Consider the following 20,835-nt stretch of genomic DNA (forward strand, 5'->3'; position numbering starts at 1 on the left):
TCATTGCTTCAGCTTTCCCAAAAGAGCTCGATTTTCCACACAGCTGGAAGCTGTTAGCGCTATATGACGTAGGAAAGAGACTGAGTGACAGGGTGAGACGGAGAACATGAGGAACAGGATTGCTTATAGGGGGCGTGAGAAATTGCTCTTCTCTTTTTTGGAAGATGCTCCACTAGATTTTGGAGTGCAGATGAGGTGAGGACGGGTCCACTGAAGAACCATCCCATATCTTCATATTGTGCACGGATGCATCGTCATGCCGGAACAGGTTCATGTCTCCTAGCTCATTCATTCAGAATGGCGTGCCTTCAAGATCGAGGTAGAAGTTTAAGAAGTTTAAAAGATGCTCAGTGGTTATGATGTTGGACTTCTGCTCAGAAGGTTCAGTTTAAATCCCAAGCCCTTGAGCAAGGCTCTCAGCCTCTCAACCGCTCCATTGGATAAATTAAATCATTTGAATAGAAGCATCTGCCAAAAATGCTATTATAAATAAAAACTTGTCTGTCCCAATACTTTTGATTTCGCCTCTAAAGACCCGTTAAGCATAAAATAAATTTCCGAGATCGTTCAGTTGCCGTCCGCAGGCGAAATTTCACTCGTTCTCTGGCCAGAAACGGTGTGTAACACCAGCCGATCTTCAGCATCCATGAGCTCCTGTATGTGGAAGAGGGCGGATAGCGTCAGATATTATAGATGCTTCGTAACTTTTTTAGGAAACCATGAATACGTTTTTTGTATCCGAAATCCATAAAGAACCGGTCCCTTATTTGCTGTGCGAGTGAATAAGCAAAAGGAAAACAAGGACAGCGTGTGTGTGTGTGTGTGTCTCCAGCTTCCCTACAATCTGTCCAATCTGGTGACCCTGAGTCCCAGAGCAGCCTGGAGATAAGGGCTGCTACTCGTCTGTCTCTCTTTATACAGACTCTTCGTCCCAGCACCGTTTCTAGGCATAGGGTTAGCTATGTGGAAGCCAAGGCCGCAGCCTGCTCGCTGGCGCCCCCTACCCGGGCACTGACCTCACTTCGCTTATCAATCAGGCAAATTTGCAATGATTATCAGTGTTGTGAATGTTTTTGAGAATTGGAGGAATAGAGTAATACTTGGAGAAATGTGCTGCAAATCATATGTATGGTGTGGGTGTGGGGCATTGAGGAAAGAGGGCGGAGCCACTGGAAAAGGGGGGTGACAATAGAAATCTCGCCCAGGGTGCCAAAATGTCTAGACACGGCCCTGAGTCCGTCTTTTTTCCCATTTGCCCCCATGCTAACCCCATGACAGAACCTATGCGACTCGTGCAGGAGACACAATGATGATTAAAGCATAAATACCCACGAGCTCGAGCTCTATTCGTCTCCGTCGTTATGTTTCGGGTTTTATTTCTGCCTTCCGGTTTTTACGTCAAAAAACCGAGTGTGTCCCATTTCTTCTGCTGATTCATGAAAGCCAATTATCTCATTAGACGCGAATCAGGCGGCTCGTTTGAACCTGAGCAAAGTCGTTCTCGTAGTGGGCTGTGTGGCCAAACACACACTCGCTCTCCTTCTCTCTTTCTCTCTAAAGCGCAGCACGGCTCGTTCATCAAAGCGAGCCGGCGAGAGATGGAATCCGGCGTTCTACCGATTCGCGCAACGAAAGAGAGATACATGAGTCATCCTGCGACAGCTTCCTGTTCGCTAGGGGGCGCTAGGAGTACACACGTTGCTGAGTAAACGCATACACACTCTTTCACACACACACACACACACACACACACAGTCACTTTGTCACCAGACAGGGACAGGCTCTTGTATTTTTCGATTAGCAAGCTGCAGCTTGTGCAGAGCTTCACTGCTCAGCACATTTTTATGGAGAAAAGCTCGTAGAAATGGAAAAAAAAAATCAATATTATGCCAGGAGAAATGGAGAAATCTTTGAAGAAATGGAGAGCTGTTTGAATGCATGAGAAAATTCTTGAAGATAATGCTTGAAGGAGTGAAGAAATGCTTTGAGAAATGGAAAACTGCTTGAAGAAATACAGAAATGCTTGAAGTAATGCTTAGAGAAACGCTTGGAAGAATGGAGAATTGCTTGAAGAAATGCAGCTAAATCGCAGAAAAGGACAGAAAATTCTTTATTTCCTTTTTTATTTTGCTCAAATTACGAAGCAGGCAATGCTGTGTAGATAACATACCAAAGTCTCATTAATCTGCTAATAACAAAAAAAGAAAAAAAAAAAAACCTCAGTGAAAACAAAACAGGAGGAATCTGTCAGTAGGGCCAGGGACAGAGAACGAGCACGAGTCCAACAGGAACCAGTCATTCCTGGCCCGGCCCTGCTGCACACAATGGCCTGGAGAATGGAAGGAACCGCGGGCCAGGCAGAGATAGCGCCACTGTCAGGAACCTCGGGGTGGGCAGGATGTCTCTGCCCCCCAATATCCCCCTCCGTTCACACACTCTCTCCTCCCAGCCTGAGATGTTTTCATCCTCAGGTAATTAAAGTCGGAAGCCCCCGAGGGCTTGACCTCTGCTGTCCTGAACAGGCTTCGTTCTATCTGCCTTCCGCAAGATCTGCCCAGTGCATCAACATCAACCCAGTGTGCCCCACAATGCCCCACAGTGCCCCTCTGCACTCAAAAACAATGCTAATGCTACAACAACACCTCATGCAAAAGTCCTGCAAATGTCATTTTATTATAAATTGAATCCACTCTTCAGTTTCACCAGATTCTGAAGTATATTTGTGGAGATCTGTGGAGATCAACAAGTTAGTAAAGCCAGGACCTGGTGTAGGTAAGAGGGTGAGGAGGCCTGGGGTGCACTCAGCATTCACATTCACCACAAAGGTCTTCAAAAGCTTTTAGAGCTCTACAGCAGGAGATCTTCCAAAACATCCAACGAATGTAAAGCAGATCTTCATGGAGCTGGTTTTGTGCATCATGCTGGAACGGCTTTTTGGGTCTCCTAGTTGAAATGTTTGTTTGGAACAGTTTGAGAAAGAATCAAAATGTTGTTTATTACAAAATTCTGAGTGTAAACAGGAACGCTGGATCTCCTTTTTCTTCTTCTGTTAGATCATCTGTCTCCATACCACTCTGTCCTCTACATCTGCCTCTTCCAAACCAACCCCTTAACCTGCATGTCTTCCTTCACAACATCCATAAACCTCATCCTCAGCATTCTTCTCCCGTGCTTCTCCCGTGTTTCTCCTGTGCACATGACCAAACCTTTTCAACATGGTCTCCAAAACGTCCTCCCTACACGGTTTCTTTGATCACCTCATAATCCTATCGCATCTTCAGCACTGCTACCTCCAGCTCCAGTCTTTATGTAAAAAATAGGAACGCTGGATATTTGTAATAAATGACCTCGTAACATATATATATTTATATCGTGTTATTATCCATGCTGGTGTGGAGGAAAATGAAGCTCCTCTGACCTCGGTGACCGGCTACCCGGGCCGTCGCTGTTGCCATGACAACTCGGCACTGCAGGTTCGCGTCGAGACGGACGAGCCGAGCCAAGCGTGTTTTAATTGGCAAACATCATTAAATACATGAAATCAAGAAAAGCCTGGAAGTTCTTCCCCGCCCCTGAATCCAGAACGCCTCGTTTCTGAAAAATAAATGGAGGAAAAAAAAATAGCAATTTTCCAGCATCATCTTCATCATCTGCCATGAGCATTCCTGCACCGCCGAATCGGACTTCCAGACATCCAGAGTTATCGGCGTGAAGGTATCTTTCGCTTCGTGGGAATCCGAATCCAGAGTGACTCAACGACCGGGAAAAAAAAAGGAAAAAAAACCGTTGGGTTCGTAGTTAGCGTTTTCCCATCCAGTGTGACTTGATGCTAATGCGCTATTTAGAGCATGCTTGCTAATCCGTTTCAAAGGAACAACGTCGGGAACCACCTGATGGGTGGAGCCTTTTATAATTATTTAAATTTCAGTGTAGTTTTGTACTTTTTTTTTTTACAGTTGTGGTGGAATAGCTATGAATTTAGTCCCATTTAATTCCTTTTTGTCACTTATGCTCCAGCAGCTGGAAACAGCTGTTCCCTCACCAGCAGGACTTTGCTGAAGGTTGCAGAGAAACCAAAAAAGTCCTGAATACTTTTACTTGGTTACAAAGCACTGACACTGGAAACTTGATTTTTGGAGTGTGCTTGTGGAGATTTGTGGAGATTCATTCAGTCAGTTAGTTACTGATGTAGGTGAGGAGATCTGAGGTGCAACCCGTGTTCACGTTCATCTCAAAGGTGTTCAGCTCTGTAGCAGGTCACTCAAGATCTTCCACTTCAAACCATATCTTCATGGAGTTGGATTCGGACATCATCATTGTCTTTGGTCTTCAAGTTCAAGTAAGGATTTCAATTGTGTGCCTCCAACTTTTAGAGAAGAACCACATACGTCTTGGGGAAGACCCACGATTGTGTGGTCATTTCTAATCGTCCTCAAATGTTGCTTCTTTTCCAGAAAAAAAATTAAATAAAAATCCATTACGGGGACAAAGAATGAAACAAACCCAAATTTCATGGGATCCTGTAGACTTAGGTTTTGTTGTTGCCTTGTCTGTGATGCTCTTCTCCTCCTATACTTCTGTGGTTCCTGGCACTCGGGATAGATGTCTATTAGATAACTCTCAGCCTCGTATGTCCGCAGAGCTGCTCTTTACTCGCTATGTTTTCCTTTCTCCTCCCCTGGTTTCCTCTGTGATGTTCAGGTTATTTTCTGGATCCTGCAGATATTAACTTTTTTTCCGTATCTTTATTCAATGACGGTGGTGGACATTGGGATACCCCACCCAGATAAATCCTTCTTTTCCCTTTTATCTTGTTTTATGATTCAAAGCTACCTATTTGTTTTTTTATTGTTCTTGTTTGAAGTGTTTTGATGTTCCTCGTATCATTTTCAGTGAATGTATAGGAGGTGAAGTGCTGGCTATAAAGAAGATCCCCCGGTGGTGTTTCTCTACCAGTTTCCTAAAATAAACCGGATGTTACCCGAAACATGTATGCATCTTTTCCACCTCTTTACCCCTTGGGGTGATTTTTTGATTGCTGTTGAAATTTTCCGGTGACATCTGTTGAAAGTGGAAATGCACTGATGTTACACCCCGACCTTCCATGGTACGATCTGCGAAAACACTGACTGATGCTAATGATCTGGGTTTGTGTATCAGGGTTTTCTCGGTCCTGTTAGTACTCTATAATCCACTCGGGTGGCTTCTGTCGATCTGCTAATGTGTGATCGCGTGTTCCCAGGGGCCCTCATTCTTTTCCTTTTCATGGCGCCGCTCCGAACGAGGATAAATAATTGAAGACGAGTGTATGCGGATTTGCCCGTCTCTAAAGCGACCTTTCATATGCTAATTACACCCAAACAGTTGTTTTGAATCAATCTCGGCTCAACCTTCCTCGTGGTTCGGGGTGTAGGGGTAGGTATGGGGTGGCGGGGGCATCTTTTGGAGGATGTAATACGGTGCCAAGGCTAGATAAAGCTTTTATAGCTCTAATTGATCACAGACACAATTGCACATGCACACAAACACAAGTGCCTGCAGCTTCGAGCACTCGGTCGGCTCGAAGGGGCTTTTTAAAGAGTCGCGCCCCGTCTGGGGAGTTAAAGCGATCTTAATACGTGTATCCGTAATCGGCTATCGGCGTAAAAGCAAAGCCAGAGGCTCCGGATTGTCAAATATTGGCTTTCAGATCGCTGGTAAGGAATCGTTTCAAAAACTAGCACCTGTCAGACCTGATCAGACAAATGCAAACGACACGTGTTGTGTGTAGAGTTGGATAGAATTGAATAATAACAATGCGAAAAAAAAAGAAAAGATTGAACCGGTGCAGCTGGAGCGACGTTACCTCCGCTTTCTGTCGGTGCAGCTGCGAATTATTATGTGGACAATTTCATTCTGCCAAAGAGGAAATAGCAGATTACGATCATATCTTTCCACCGCTGCCAAACGTGTGCGCTTGTTGATCGGCCTCGGAGGAGAGGAACGGCTCAAAACAGACGCATCCTTTTAAGCGCCAAATGGCTCGGCTGCTGAGTCGGAGAGTCAATGCCTTCTCTTCCTCCCACTCTCTTCTTCATCATCTTCTGCTATAAGTAAAGAAAGTGCTGTGGGGGATAACTGACCAAACTCGCAAAAATCACTTGGGAGACAACTCATTTATTTGCCCGAATAAAAAATAAATGCTATGTAGAAAGAAAAGTGAAAAGAAAGAACAAAAGAAAGGAAGAAAAAAAAAACCACGCGAATGAAAAAAAAAAGTTGCGTTTTGTAAACGGTATGGAGAAATGGCAAACATATGTGGAGGTCAGGACTCGAAGAGGTAGTCAAGGCTAAGCTACTAGCGCGAGCAGAGCTGGGAAACGCTTGTCCGATAAAAGAATACTTGTTACTGGAGTACGGCGCACGAAACCAGATGTTGATAAAAAGACATAAAGACGGATGGAAATGCGATTACTGGCGCGTGTAAAAACACCCTGCGACAACTTAAAACATTTCTGACCTTATAAGGCGAGACAGATTTATACGCCGGGGCCGTTTTATTGCTCCATGAGAACCCCCTCCACTCTTTTTTTTTTTTTTTTTTCAGGGGTATGGTCTTAATCTCGGGCCACGGCCACAATGTGCACTTATTTAAGCGCTGGCGCTGGGCTGTATTTTGGAAGGAATAAATCAGAGAGGGATCGCGAGGGCATGAAATAACACTCGGCACCGCAAATCCATACCACAGGCATTCGGAGTTCATCCATACGCTACCTTCTCGGTCTCTGGGCTCTAAAAGCCGCTGGTCAGCAAGTTTTTTTCTTTTTTCTTTTTTTTTTTTCTTTTTACGAGCAAACCGTGCTCTGGAAACATTCGGCGTCTTGAAACCAGCTAATGGTCTTGAAAAAAATTGGTTTAAAGTGCTTCATGTGTCACACGAAGACGAATAGCACGGATTTGCGAGTAAATAAAATGCGATTTCTGTACAATAGTAAGTAGCGTTCAGATCATCCAATAGGTCGTGATTAAACAGCAATTCAATATTTAACGCCTTTACAGCAAAAGAGTCGCCATCGTGTGGATAAACTCCTCGGATCTTCTCCACCGAGCGCTGCATGACTCGTCGACGCCTGTCGCTCGTATAAAGGCTAAGTGATGCGCTTATCATCGCGCGGATCGCTGCTGTCTCCTCTCTCCGCCCAGACCGTTACCTGTTCTTTACCCTAATTAGCCACGGACGCTCTTACTTCCTGCTGCGTCCACGCTAGGACCCCTTTGCACATCAATGCAGATGTGTTTGCACAGGTGCAGCTGGAAATAGGACACGCAGGTTACAATCCCGTTCGTACGAATGCATTGGCATTTCTTTTTCGCCAATTCTCTACAACTTTATTTACTTATATATATATATAATCTGCATATTTTAGCAACCTGCTCATGCCGGAAGTCTGGACGACTCCGCAGCGGCTCCTGGCACAACCGGTTCCTTCCTAGGAGTTTAAAAAAAGCTACGACCACACAGCAGTAAACAGGATCCGAGCCCGGCTTTGTTCTCAGCGTCTCGGTTTTGACAAAGTTCATGTCCACACCTCTGAGACCAAGCGCTGGAGATCTTTATCACGGTTCACTATTGAGTGAGTGGGATCTCACCTGCGTGATCTGAATTTCTAGGATTCGTCTAAAAAGGGCCGAACGAAAGGCGAAAAAAAAAAAAAAACGAAGGTATCTGCTTTGGAGAGGGCCGGCACATCCCTATCCTCGACGAGTCACAATGTCTGCCACTGCTGTTGTGTTAAAACAGTCTTTGTCACGCGGAGATAATGCAGAGTATTCCACCGAAATTCCCTATTCAATGCGCGCGCTTCGGATCCGCCGGGGGTCCTGCTCCGTTCGACGGCGGCCGTTTAACAAAATGAGCGTGCTGAAAGGAGAGGTTCGTCCCCTCTTTTCTCGGAGCTTCTCTTCGCCGTGGCTGTTTTATGCCTCCGCCACTTTGCCGAATTGGCTCTGCTGAAAAAAATAATTGACACCGGGCATTCTTCTCGCAGGGCACCTGCTGATCGTTTGGCAACAACACAATTTTCCTGCACGCCGCACGAAAGAGCGAGCTATCATTCCAATTTCCCTGGCAGTGCCGTGGAATGGAGAGGGAAATGAAAGGAGCGTGGATACACAGGAGCAGGACCAGTCGAGGGCAGGAAGACGCTATGTCCAAGTTACACCATCCGGTCCCTTTCCCTATTCTCTATCTATTTTGTTCTCTCTCTCTCTCTCTCTCTCTCTCTCTCTCTCTCTCTCTCTCTCTCTCTCTCTCTCTCTCTCTTATTCCACCACCGTTCAATTTGTGATATTATGGGCTACTTCAAACACAGGGGTTCCTACTTCAAATAGGGATCGAGCGAGAAAAAAAATGGCATTGAGTCTATCCATCCATCAACCTATCTATCCGTCCGTCCATATTTTTTTTACTACCTCGCTTTCCTGCGTTCCGAGCCAGTGATCGACTCCACGCGTCGATACGTGAAGTGAAACTACAAGGGTCTCACTGTCTTTGTGTATTGATCCACAGGCTCTTGAAACCTCTGGGGCTCGAAACAAATCTTAATTATACTCCTCTATGCTGGGCCACGAAGGCTGGACTTTTTATTTATCGGGGTAAAAAAAATTAAAAAAAATCCATGCGTCAGATTTAATAAGCAGAAGAAGATCGAATGTCGAGCGTTGAAGATGAAGATGAACCTGAGCCTGAGCTTTTGATGCTTGCGTTCGGAAAATTAACGCAATGCCGGTCTGGAAATACTTTTTACGGAAAGCCTTTAGGGTTACGCCAAAGTGCCACATTCTCCAGAATCTATTAATGTATGAAGGATAATTTATGCATATTAATGCATAATATATGTATATTATCGAATAAATATATATCAAATCACGGCCGGGGTCTATACCCCCAAAATATTCATCTCTTCATTCCCTATTTCTATCTGCCCTTTCTTACCGTCTTTATTCTCCAAATGCTGCATGGTGCACACACACACACACACACACACACACACACACGCGTATAGGCATCCACACAATACCCTCGCCACGTCGAATTTGTTTCCACTGTTTGTTTTTTCCTCCACGCCTAATCTTTAAATGTAAATTCGAAAAAATACGGCGGGGGATAAAACGGAGGAGATAATGGGTTACATCTTCACTCTTGGCACCGTCATCATCATCATCATCATCATCATCATCATAGGTGTTTCGCATCGCCGGAAAAAAGCACCCAGTCGATGCTGCTGGTGTGTGCGGGGTTTTGTATTCGTATAAAACGCACGCGTTATTGGAAATAAAAAAAAAAAGAGATGGAGTGGAGGGGGATGGGGTGAGGTGGGGTGGGTTGGGTCCTGGTAGGAATGAGGAGGCGGGGGAGGATGGGGGGGGTGGGGGGGGTAATTGTCAGGATGGCACATTGTGTGCAAGTGTGAGGGGAAGGCAATGTGCATTAGGGCGATTACAATATCAGCTTGGTCCAGATGGAGCCAGGAAAATAAATAGAGAGAGAGAGATAGAGAGAGAGAGAGAGAGAGAGAGAGAGAGAGAGAGAGAGAGAGAGAGAGAGAGAGAGAGGAGGAAGAAGACAGGGAGGTGTATTTTGTATGTGCGTGACTGGGTGAGAGAGTGTGTGTGAATGCGAGCGAAAAGGTGTGTGTGTGTGTGTGTGTGTGTGTGTGTGTGTGTGTGTGTGTGTGTGTGTGTGTGTGTGTGTGTGTGTGAGCTCATGTCGGGATAACAAAGGCGAAGAGAAGGAGTCGTTAATTGGCGAGTGAGTATTGGATTAACAGAAGCAGGAGAAAGACAGTTTGTGTGTGTGTGTGTGTGTGTGCCCGCGTGTGTGCACGTGTGTGTGTGTGTGTGTGTGTGTGTGTGTGTGTGTGTGAGAGAAAGCAGGAAGTCCAGACACCTGTCAGCTGGAGCTAGGAGTGTTTGACCAACTGTGGTCGGCGCTACAGATGTGAATAAAGTGCTTATTCGTCAAACGCTTCGCAAAAAGAAAGAGAAATTGAAAGAAAGAACGAATGAACGAAAGAAACAGACAAACGTTTTTTCCTTTTCCAGAGTCCTCGTGCTGATACGCCCAGCTCTTAGTGATAAATCTGTATCATCCATTCCGGGTTGAAACTGGTTCGAGGAGATGCTGAGGCCATTTAATAATTCATCTCCTGCCCTCCAACAAAAAAAATTAAATAAATAAAAAAAAAAAAAAAAAATCAACATACAAACGAGGATGAATCGTATCCCAGCATGCACTGCAGCGAATATATGAGTTTTTTGCTATATGAGCGTTTTCTCTGCACCACTTGACCCGAAAACACAATGCAATTGTTTGTATTTTTTTCTAATATTGGACCACAGCAAACGATGGGAAAGCTGGCGCTCCCTATCAAAGCACACACACACACACACACACACACACACACACACACACACACACACACACACAAAAACGCAGGCATTTGGTGTTTCCTTGACGAGCGAACAGGCTTGAGAGCGGCGTTTGGGCGACATCGCTAATTAAACAAGTCACATCCCGGTGCTTGGCTGTGGTCCAGAACGTCTGTAGGTTCTGCGTAATCGCTCGGCGGCCAGCTGTTCGCGCGCACACCTACTGTAGCAGGTGTGCGGAAATCGCACCGAGGACGTGCTGGACGTCGCTTTTATCGTCGCCTCGTGGCCTTTTTTCCGGAGAAAAATAACGAGGCGTTCTGTAATGGGTTCTGACTGCGGCGTGACCCTGCCGTCGTTACGCCAAAACTCGTGGCTGGAATCGTGCCTCTGAACAGGAACAGGTGTGACGGGAGTCCAGGCCTAAACCTGTGTTCTGTTCAACATAAAAACACTTCCTGCTCGTGTGTAGAGAGTTCAATCCTGCAAAACCTGCATGTATATATATATAGGACATTAAGACGATAGATGGTGCTCAAACTAACCCGGATACATCTTGAACATGGGTACTGTAAGGTGAAAACGCTCCACGCTGCACCTCCACGCTTTCCCATGATCTATCACTTCCTATTTTTTTTTTATTTCATAGGATTAAAGGTCAGGTTTTATTTACCAAGCGACACATGGGCTGTTTTTTTTTTTATATTTTTTTTTATCATGGACGTCTTTGTCCCACGAGACAAACCATACACATATAAGCATCCTGATCACTTCTGCTTCATGATTACTTGGGTATTTTTTTTTATCTCTGGTGACACATCAAGATGTTTGAACTCCATAATACACAACTATGATGTCTGTAGAACTCAGTCCTTCCTGTACTACTTCGTCTTTCTGTCCCAGGCCAAGTGGAGTACGATTTCAACAACAGCAATATACAGGTTACAGGAAAAAAAAAAAAAATATATATATATATATATATAGACATGAAACAAAAAATTGGTGTTTAACCCTTAATGGCTTGTTTAATAGAGCAACAATCAGCCTGGTATAAAAAAGAAAGAAGAAGAAGAAGAAGAAGAAGAAGAAGAAGAAAAAGAAGGGGGACAGGAATGCCATTCGTCTCAATTGATGCATTAGTCCAATTACTGATTAGTTGTGCGTGCGAGAATATCCAATCACAATTGATCGGATTGCATTTGGCACGGCAGACCCTGCGTACTGTCTGTTCTCTTGAACAGAAACGAGGCAAGCCTTGAATTATTTATATCCAAATTTATATATTTATATCCATATATATATATATATATATATATATATATATATATATATATATATATATATATATATATATACATACACACACACACACACACACACACACACACACACACACATATATTATAATCAAATATTATAATATTAATAATTTGATGTAAGGCACTGATTTATTGTACTAAGCACTGTAGGAGTCTAAATATTATTGATGTATTGCAACAAAAGAAGCCAAATGTAATCATTAAGAATGCAAAAAAAAAAGAGAGAGAGAGAGAGAGAGAGAGAGAGAGAGAGAGAGAGAGAGAGAGAGAGAGAGAGAAGATAAATCCACGCGCACGTCCGGCTAAATTGGTTAATGAACCGCAATTAAAAAAAACAAACAAACAAATAAACAGAACCACACACACACACACACACACACACACACACACACACACACACACACACACACACACACACACACAAAATAAACGATAAACACAAATATGTCAAACTACTTACACTGAAAAGAGGCAGAAATTCCCACCATGCGTCACGCTGTTTTTTTTTTACCAGGGCAAAATTAATCCCCCGGTTTTTATTGTTTTTGTTTCTTTGTTGTTGTTGTTTTTTTGTTTGTTTTTTTATAAAACGTTAGCCTTGAAACCCCGGAGCTCAGTGAGTCCTGAAGGTGTACGGTCCGAGACGAGAAGTTCGAGCTTCCGGTTGAAAACGTCAGAAAAAAATAACAAAATTATGACGCGGTCGAGCGCTTTCGGTCTGTCCTTCGGGAAGTCGCGAGCGCGACAAGATGCGCTGCGGATGACTGGGATGGAGGGATGGAGAAGGGGGGGAGGAGGCGCGCGCCTGGACCGGGGGAAAGACAGAGAGATCTCGTCCGCTTCCAAAAACCCCGTGTCCTCGTCCTCGTCCTCGTCCTCGCGACGAGTCCGGTCGTGTGCGCGCTGAACAGGCACGCGGAGACGTACGCACGGCTCACGTTAGAAATGCGAATCCACCCACACACATAATAATAATAATAATAATAATAATAATAATAATAATAATAATGATAATAATAATAATAATAATAATAATAATGAAAAACCGGCCACAAAAAAACCCCCAACAAAAATATAAAGGCGTCTTCTTTCGCGTGCGAGTCGTAAAATCGCGCCGTCGGTCCGCGTAGCCGCGCGCGCTCTGAGCAGCTTCTCTGCACTTCTGCCTCTAGTCGGCGGAGCTCGCGAGGAGGAGGGGGAGGGGCCCAGGTGCACGGTGGGCGGGGATTACGCGTGCCGTGGGGGCGGAGCCTGCAGGAGACCGAGCGCTTTTTTTTTTTTCCTTTTAATTATTATTCTTTTTAAGGATGCCTCGGAATAGGCGTTTAAACACACACACACACACACACACACACACACAGACACAGAAAACACTCTAACCCTAACCCACGCACACGTCAAGCTACACTGTTTGTTCGGAGGTATCTATCTATCTATCTATCTATCTATCTATCTATCTATCTATCTATCTATCTATCTATCTATCTATCTATCTATCTATCTATCTATCTATCTATCTATCTATCTATCTATCTATCTATCTATCTATCTATCTATCTATCTATCTATCTATCTATCTATCTATCTATTGTCCATCTGCCTGTTTATTTGTTTTTCTATGTATTTACCATGAAACTCTGCCTCTCTCTCTCTCTCTCTTTTCCTCTCTCTCTCTCTCTCTCTCTCTCTCTCTTTTCTCTCTCTCTCTCTCTCTCTCTCTCTCTCTCTCTCTCTCTCTCTCTCTCTCTCTCTCTCTCTCTCTCTGCAATAACTCAAGGCAAACACTTTTCCCCCGCCATCTGGATCTCATCTTGGCCTGTCGAGCCAGAGAAAGCAGAAGCTTCGTTTACAGCCTGATGATAACAGCCTCTTTCGCACAGATGCTATTGAAGTTAATGCATCGCAGGCTGCACTCGCAATCTCTCTCTTAACCCTCATGCAACCCATCAATTCTATATTCCAATTTAAAACATTTCCATTTATTTCCACGTGGCTTTGGCGTCTCCAAATAAGGAAGGACTCCAAACCCGTGTGCTCGATGTGCTTATTTCCATTAGCGTTGGGAAATGACCACATTACCTACAGATGGAGATCCGACCTCAAAATCTGTCCAAAGAGTTGAATTATTTCAAAATCAATCCTACTTGCGATTAAATCAAAGTCTGGGAACATTTCTGCATGAACTGATGAAGATCTTCTGAAGACAGAAAGAGAAAAGCTGAGGTCAGAACATCGTCAAGAACACACACACACTCACACACACACACACACACGTTCACGCCCTCTCCTGCGTTATCACAACGAGTCACTCGGTCTGCCTTTTGTGTGTTCGAGAGAAAAGGCTCGCTGCGACAATCAGACGGCAACATCTTGACACCGGAGGTGAAAGCGCCGCGCTTTAGGAAACCTGCAAGGGAAAAGACACGGGTTCGAGTGGACGCTGATAACAGCAGAACATACCAGGAAACACACAGCGCTGTTTTGTGCCGCTGCGCTTCCTGGAAGTGGAAGCCGCCCAGGGTGATGGGCCACGAACGCACAGGATACCTCGCCTGCTCGCACACACACACACACACACAAAACACACAACACACACAAAGAACATTGCAGGCTTCCTGCACTTCCTCAGCCACCACTAGGCCACCTGTGAGACACACACACACACACACACACACACACACACACACACACACACACACACACACACACACACACACACACACACACACACACACAGTAAGATGTTGAACTCGTGGAATAATAACAACAGATGAACAATGTGTTGACAATTTTTCATATGAATGCCTTGTTACAGTTACAACCTCCTTTTCTTTATTAAGAACATTGGATCTTCATTCTCAGACATTACAGCTTTGGGATGAGTGGGCGAGTGGTGGTCCTAATGGAGGGGCAAAGCACATATTTGTAAAATTTTGGCAACTTGCTCTCATCATTGTAAGACGAACCATCGTATTTACTGCTCCATCCAGGGCCGAGTCTCAGTGAATCTTTAAACACCATCACATACACTCCCCAGCCACAAACACACACACACACACACACACACACACACACACACACACACACACACACACACACACACACACACACACACACACATTTAAGTCAAGTTAATTTTATTTCTATTGCGCTTTTCACAACAGACATTGTCTCAAAGCAGCTTTACAGAAATCAACAGTGAAGGTGAATGGTGTGTGTTTATCCCTGATGAGCAGCCGTGGCGACTGTGGCAAGGAAAAACTCCCTTAGATGTTATGAGGAAGAAACCTTGAGAGGAACCAGACTCAAAAGGGGAACCCATCCTCATTTAACATCAAGAGTTTGATAATAAATCTTTCAACAATACAGAACACTGGAGAGTGAGAACTAACATGAGCACTGGAGTATAAGATTATAAGTGATGTTCTTTCTACAGTCTTTATGGTTATAAAACTAGGAGCTACTGAGCTCAACATTTGTGATCATCACAGATCCAGCATCAGCTTCTCCATGCCAGAGCCTTTAAACACTCCAGGAGGTCCAATGTCGAAACTCCACACATGTAGCGGGATCCAGTTGGCACTGGTACGTGTCTAGATGGTACGGGATGTTTGCAAATTCGGCATCTACTTCTTCAAAGGTCCATTTGGTACATTCACACTAGTCATATGCACCTAATGGTACTGAAAGGTTGGAAGACAAACCAGAGCGCAAACATCCACACTCCTTCAACATGCCCGATAAAGCAGAGCCGATCCCATGAACATCGCACACGTCAGAGCCCCTTCGGAGAAAATGAAACCGAGGACAGAAAACTTAAAGGAATACTGTTTCAGGCATGAGTCAGCGAGTCCGATCAGACTAAAGTGGGAGATTTATATCACCCTAGCGCTCCGGTTTAGAGATCGAAGCGCTATCCTAGCGTAGCCTATGTTGTGTTTACTCTCTGTGGCGTATTTTTTTTATTATTTAACCGTGCACATGTTAAAACCATCTCACCGCCTCCATTCCCCCTCGATGCCTCAAAGTTGACAGACAAGGCACACGAAGTGTAACGTCGCCTTCCTTGTCAGCCCCACACACACACACACACACACACACACACACACACACACACACACACACACACACACACACACACACACACACACACACACACACACACAGAGGCTGTCTTGTGAATTACGCTCACTGAAATCTAAGCATATAGATGAGAGACAGAATGAAATTGCCTTGTTGCCGCAACTGGAAGTGCACTCAGTTGAATGACTTTTCCAGAGTGCTGTCTGCAGCACAGACAAATTAAAAAGCCAGATACAGTATTAGACGCCAAACCCTGAAACACACACACATACACACACACACACACACACACACACACACACACACACACACACACACACACACACACACACACACACACGGTAGTTAAGTATTCTGTAAGAAACTCCAAGAGCTTACTGCTGTGAAATAAATATTGTCTTTTCTCCTTGGACTGTTTCCCATATAAAACTATCTACACTGTATAGGCAAAAGTATTGATACACTTGAATTTTCCAACCAAATGTAATTATTCCCCACACAATTGCATAGAATGTCTTTGGATGCTCGAGAATGGCATTTTTCTTCAACCCAAACCTGCTCCAGAATAGTAATGCAATAAGGCAGATCCATGAAGTTATGCTTTACATGACATGGGTTGAAAGATTTTCTGCTGTAGAGCTATAAACTCTACTGAACACATTTGGGATGATCTCCTACATCAGCTTCTGAATTTACTGTCTGTACGAATGAGCAGCAGTATCGAGAAAATCTAGAACATCTTCTCAGAAGTGTGGATTAGAAGTGGATTATTTTAAGAGCAAATGGGGACTGAATGTGGAATGGGATGTTCCATACTATTGGTTTCCACAAACTTTTGTCTGTAAATATATATACATATATATAAGGGATGGAAAAATTCCTCAATTCGTACGTGATGCATCGATTTAAAAAGATTATGTGCATCAGATTCGAGTTGCCATTTGTTTCACATTGCGTTGTTTTTAACACATTTGCATCGGTAAAATTTTTTTTATTCATATATAATTATTAGTGGATGCTCTTTTCCTTTATTATTTAGAAAGTGACCAATACGTTGTGACCAATAATTGATATGTAGATCGATTTCTCCTCGCTAAACTGTTTCTCGAGCGCGTTCTCTTAGCACCGCTGCTGCTACGTGAATATGACGTATCACAACACTAAGAGGCGTGTCCTGAGAGTCACAGAGAATACAGATTAACATGGCAGAGGTAGAGCTGTGTCGTTCTGCAGACAGAACTGGAAGAGAACTTATTGTTTTATTTCATCTTTTCATTTGTTTCTGAAAGGGCCATGGATATGCAGGAGATGCACATCCCTAAAATATATATAAATACATACACTATACAATTCTATATGGTTGGGAACAGTTACCCCCACAAGATGGCATATCCTTCAGAAGTATTTGTTTATGCACCATTCACCCAAAAGTATACAGATACCTGACCATCATGTCCATCTGTGGTTCGTCCCCAAAATTGTCTGCAATGTCTTACTATCTCATAACAATTTTTCCCCTTCAGTGAAACTTCAACGGCCCTAACACTGTTCCATCATGATGAGGATACACATACAAAGCTCGGTAAAGACATGAAGGAGACATGAATAGTGTAAGAACCTGATGACCATGTGTAGAACCTTACCAAACACTTTTTGGATTGACTGCTTGACACCCTAACATCAAGTCCTAGAAGATCTAGTAGACCTAGTAGAAAAAGTGTTTGGTAGGGTTACGATCAGAGTTCTGTACAGGATTTTTAAATTCTAACACACTTCATGTCTTATTTATGTCTTTGGTTGTAAATCTCACTAATGATGGTGTAGAAAGAAAGAAAAAGGAAGGAAGGTGGATTATAATTGTCATGTAGATTTCTCTCTTCATGTATCCCATTGATGTTAGGAAGCTAAGGTCAGAGCGCAGGGTCAGCCTTGATACAGCACCCCTGAAGCACAGAGGATTAAGGGCCTTGCTTAGGGGCCAAAAAGTGGCAATACCGGGGGTTGAACCCACAACCTTCCCCAGAGCTAGCTGAATGAGCACAAATCCCCCTCCAAATCTTGTGGAAAGTTGAGTGGACCTTATTATAGGCGCAAACACGGAATATATCTGGAACGTCTGGAAAAGATGTCCTGTCTCATGAAAGGATCTGTTCCATAGATAAAGCTTCATTCACACAACGCCTTCGACATAAAAAGGCATCAAAGTGTGCAATAAAGTATGTTTACTGAGGCCTCAACAACTGGCTTGAGTTTGTAGGAAATGGGAAACACAAGTCGGAAATGACTGTCAATGCTGATACGCTACGAATGGCGTAGTTAGCGATCGCGTTGTAAAAATGCTGGAAACGTTTCTTGAATGACATTCGAGCGATTCGAGTTGAAACAGCACATTTGCTGCACATATGCGATGGTAACAGGCTTCTTCGCACCCTGCGGTGGTGGTGTACACACTAGTGGAGCCGGCGCATAGCTCGTGTACGGAACACATCTGATTTTTTCCGAGCGCCTGCTGGTGCACTACTCCCACTCCTGACTTCCTGAGCAGATAGAGAGAGCGAGAGAGGGGGAGAAAACGAGTGAGACAGGCCAATTGCCGCCCTGATTCACCATTCATTGAGCCTGAGCTCCGGACTTCCCAAATCCTTGGGCAGATAGAGTGGCCCCTCGGTTTAAACACCTGATATGAAGCCATCCGTCATGCTGTAATGCAGGGGAGGGTTTGGGTGTGGGGCAGCTGGGCACGATGCCTGAGTGCACCTGTGATAGACTGGCATTTTCCCCTGATAGCATTCCCAGCTCTCCACTGGACCATGGAACAGGTGGAGAGAAGTGAGAAAGATTGATAGAGGGAGAAAGAGAGAGAAAATAAATGCATACAGGGTTTCGAGGTGAGTGGAGAATTGAGGATATTCACATACTACGCGAGTCTCCTGAATACCAATGCTGCTGAACCCTCAACAGCTCACCGCTGCAGCAAAATGTGGCTTCTTTTTTCCTCAATAGTTCAAATAAGGTCTGCAGACGAAAGCTGTAATTCCACTATGGTAAAGCCTGGCATCAGTATTCTGCAGGAAATCGTTCTCAGGTTCAGCTTTGCTCTTTTTTTTTATTTCTGAAGAACTCTAAAGCTCTCTGTAGACCTCTCTAAGGGTCTTAGGAAATATATTATTTGGACAAAAAAATTACTGTTCTTCCCCAAACATACTACAATTACAGTATATGGAATGACTTGGACAGGAATATTGCACATCTCGACTGCTGCTTCTCGACATTGTGGGTTACTAGTCGGCCCAATTGTGTGTTTTGTTTATCTGTCCCACACTGTCTTTTGTTGTCTGTCTGCACTGTCTTTTGTTTGAACTCGGTTGCACACGTTGTACTTTAAGTGGCGAGGACACTTACTTTAGTCCTTAACTCAGTGTTCTGTTATGTAGCTCTATGTTGTGTGATGTTGCTCTGTGTTGTGTGATGTTGCTCTATGTTGTGTGACGTTGCTCAGTGTTGTTTTATGTAGCAGCAGGGTTCTGGAGAAATGTTTCATTTCACTGTGTACTGCGTCAGCAATATATAGTTGAAACGACAATAAAAAGCTTCTTGCTTCCAAGCTCTGTAAGCATTATTTAAAGAGCAAACAGTCATCTGGGGTGTTATCTATTATGGAATGACCTGCCCAGTCACTTCACCTAAATCCTCTTGAACTGCTCTGGGATGAACTGGAACTAATGAACAAAATCTTTGGCAAGTTTTACAAATTTACTTGAGCTGAATGTTTGGAGAACACACTTACACACACTCACACACACAAAACTCAAGCACAAGGCAGAATGCAAACAGTGTCATTAGACAGAACTTCAGTCTCTGTGGACCGTTTCAAGTTGGAGACCAAATTTGTCACGGAAAACAATTAGCAGGGAATGATCCGTTCCATTGCTTTTAATGAGCTCAGTCAGGTCACGCCACTAAAAGTGGCATCACACAAAGGTCACTGTGACAGTACGCCCGCTCGCCCCCTTTCCTCCATCCCATCAGGAGGGGCGATGAAGGAGTTCCACATAAAATCCCTGGTAATTGCTCATGAGATGATCGAAATACTGCAGTGTGGACGTCAAAGGATTCATAAAAAAAAAAAAAAAAGCCATTTCAGCTAATAAAAATAAAATGATAGAAAAAACCCGATGGAGCCACGGTTCTTATTCAGAGAGTTTGTAAGAGGTTCATCAGTCAGTGACCTTGGCAAGGCCTCGTTGTGTGAACGATAGAGACAGTGGTTGCCATAACTATTGTAACCATGGCGACCGCTTGACTGCATAGAATCCCAGACTTTTGTTAGAACTGAATGGGATATTTTACTTCCAGTCAATATTCGGTTTTCGAGGCATCACAAAGACGTGCTTCTTCACCTCATGGAACATACGGAAATGGTGCCATTAATGTGCTCCTCATCAAAAAAAAATAAAAAATGAGCCTAAAGAGAAAATAATATTAAGATATGAGATCATTCATTAAAAACAATGTGAATTAGACCAGATATATTTTGTAGGAATTCGGTATTCTTCTAAACGCCATTCCAACAGGGAACATAGTGGAGAAGAATGTGATGTAACAAAGAAATGCATTAGAATGAAAAGGCAATAGCCTCTGAATAAACTCTGTGCTTCTTTAAAAGACTAAAAACATAAAAAAAAAAGACCTCAAATACATGCAGGCCATCAAAGTTTCATTCCAAGCAAATCAATTCGGCATGCTTTTCCCCCTGCCAAACTGCCGGGTCTGGCTAATTGCAGAGGCGTTCAAGCTCTCTTTTCTCTTGACACGCTCGCTAACATTAAAACCCAATTCAGCTTTTCAGAGACTAGGACAGCCTCAGCTCCCGTTATCTGCTCGTCTCTCTTTCTCTCTTTCTCTCTCTTTCTCTTCCTCCTGTCCCTGTCTCTCCCATTAGCCGACGCCAGGCTTTAACTACACGGAAAAGTGCTCTTTATGTCACGGATCACTAGCTAACCTTTATAAAGGCAGGCTTTAT

At 43.9% G+C, this 20,835-nt stretch overlaps 1 protein-coding gene across 4 annotated transcripts in view; it reads right to left on the reverse strand.

The window, feature by feature from the left end:
- Positions 1 to 12,873, reverse strand: part of runx1t1 (RUNX1 partner transcriptional co-repressor 1) — a 52,569-nt gene extending 39,696 nt beyond the window's left edge. For all 4 annotated transcript variants that reach the window (XM_083543298.1, XM_083543297.1, XM_083543296.1 and 1 more), the window contains exon 1: positions 12,190 to 12,873. In XM_083543298.1, the coding sequence (XP_083399424.1) occupies positions 12,190 to 12,217 (28 nt within the window). In that variant the 5' untranslated portion in view covers positions 12,218 to 12,873. The remainder of the gene's footprint in view (positions 1 to 12,189) is intronic.
- Between the last annotated feature and the right edge of the window lie 7,962 nt (positions 12,874 to 20,835).

This window comes from Silurus aristotelis, assembly GCF_946808225.1.
Source record: "Silurus aristotelis genome assembly, chromosome: 6".
Lineage (NCBI taxonomy): Eukaryota > Metazoa > Chordata > Actinopteri > Siluriformes > Siluridae > Silurus > Silurus aristotelis.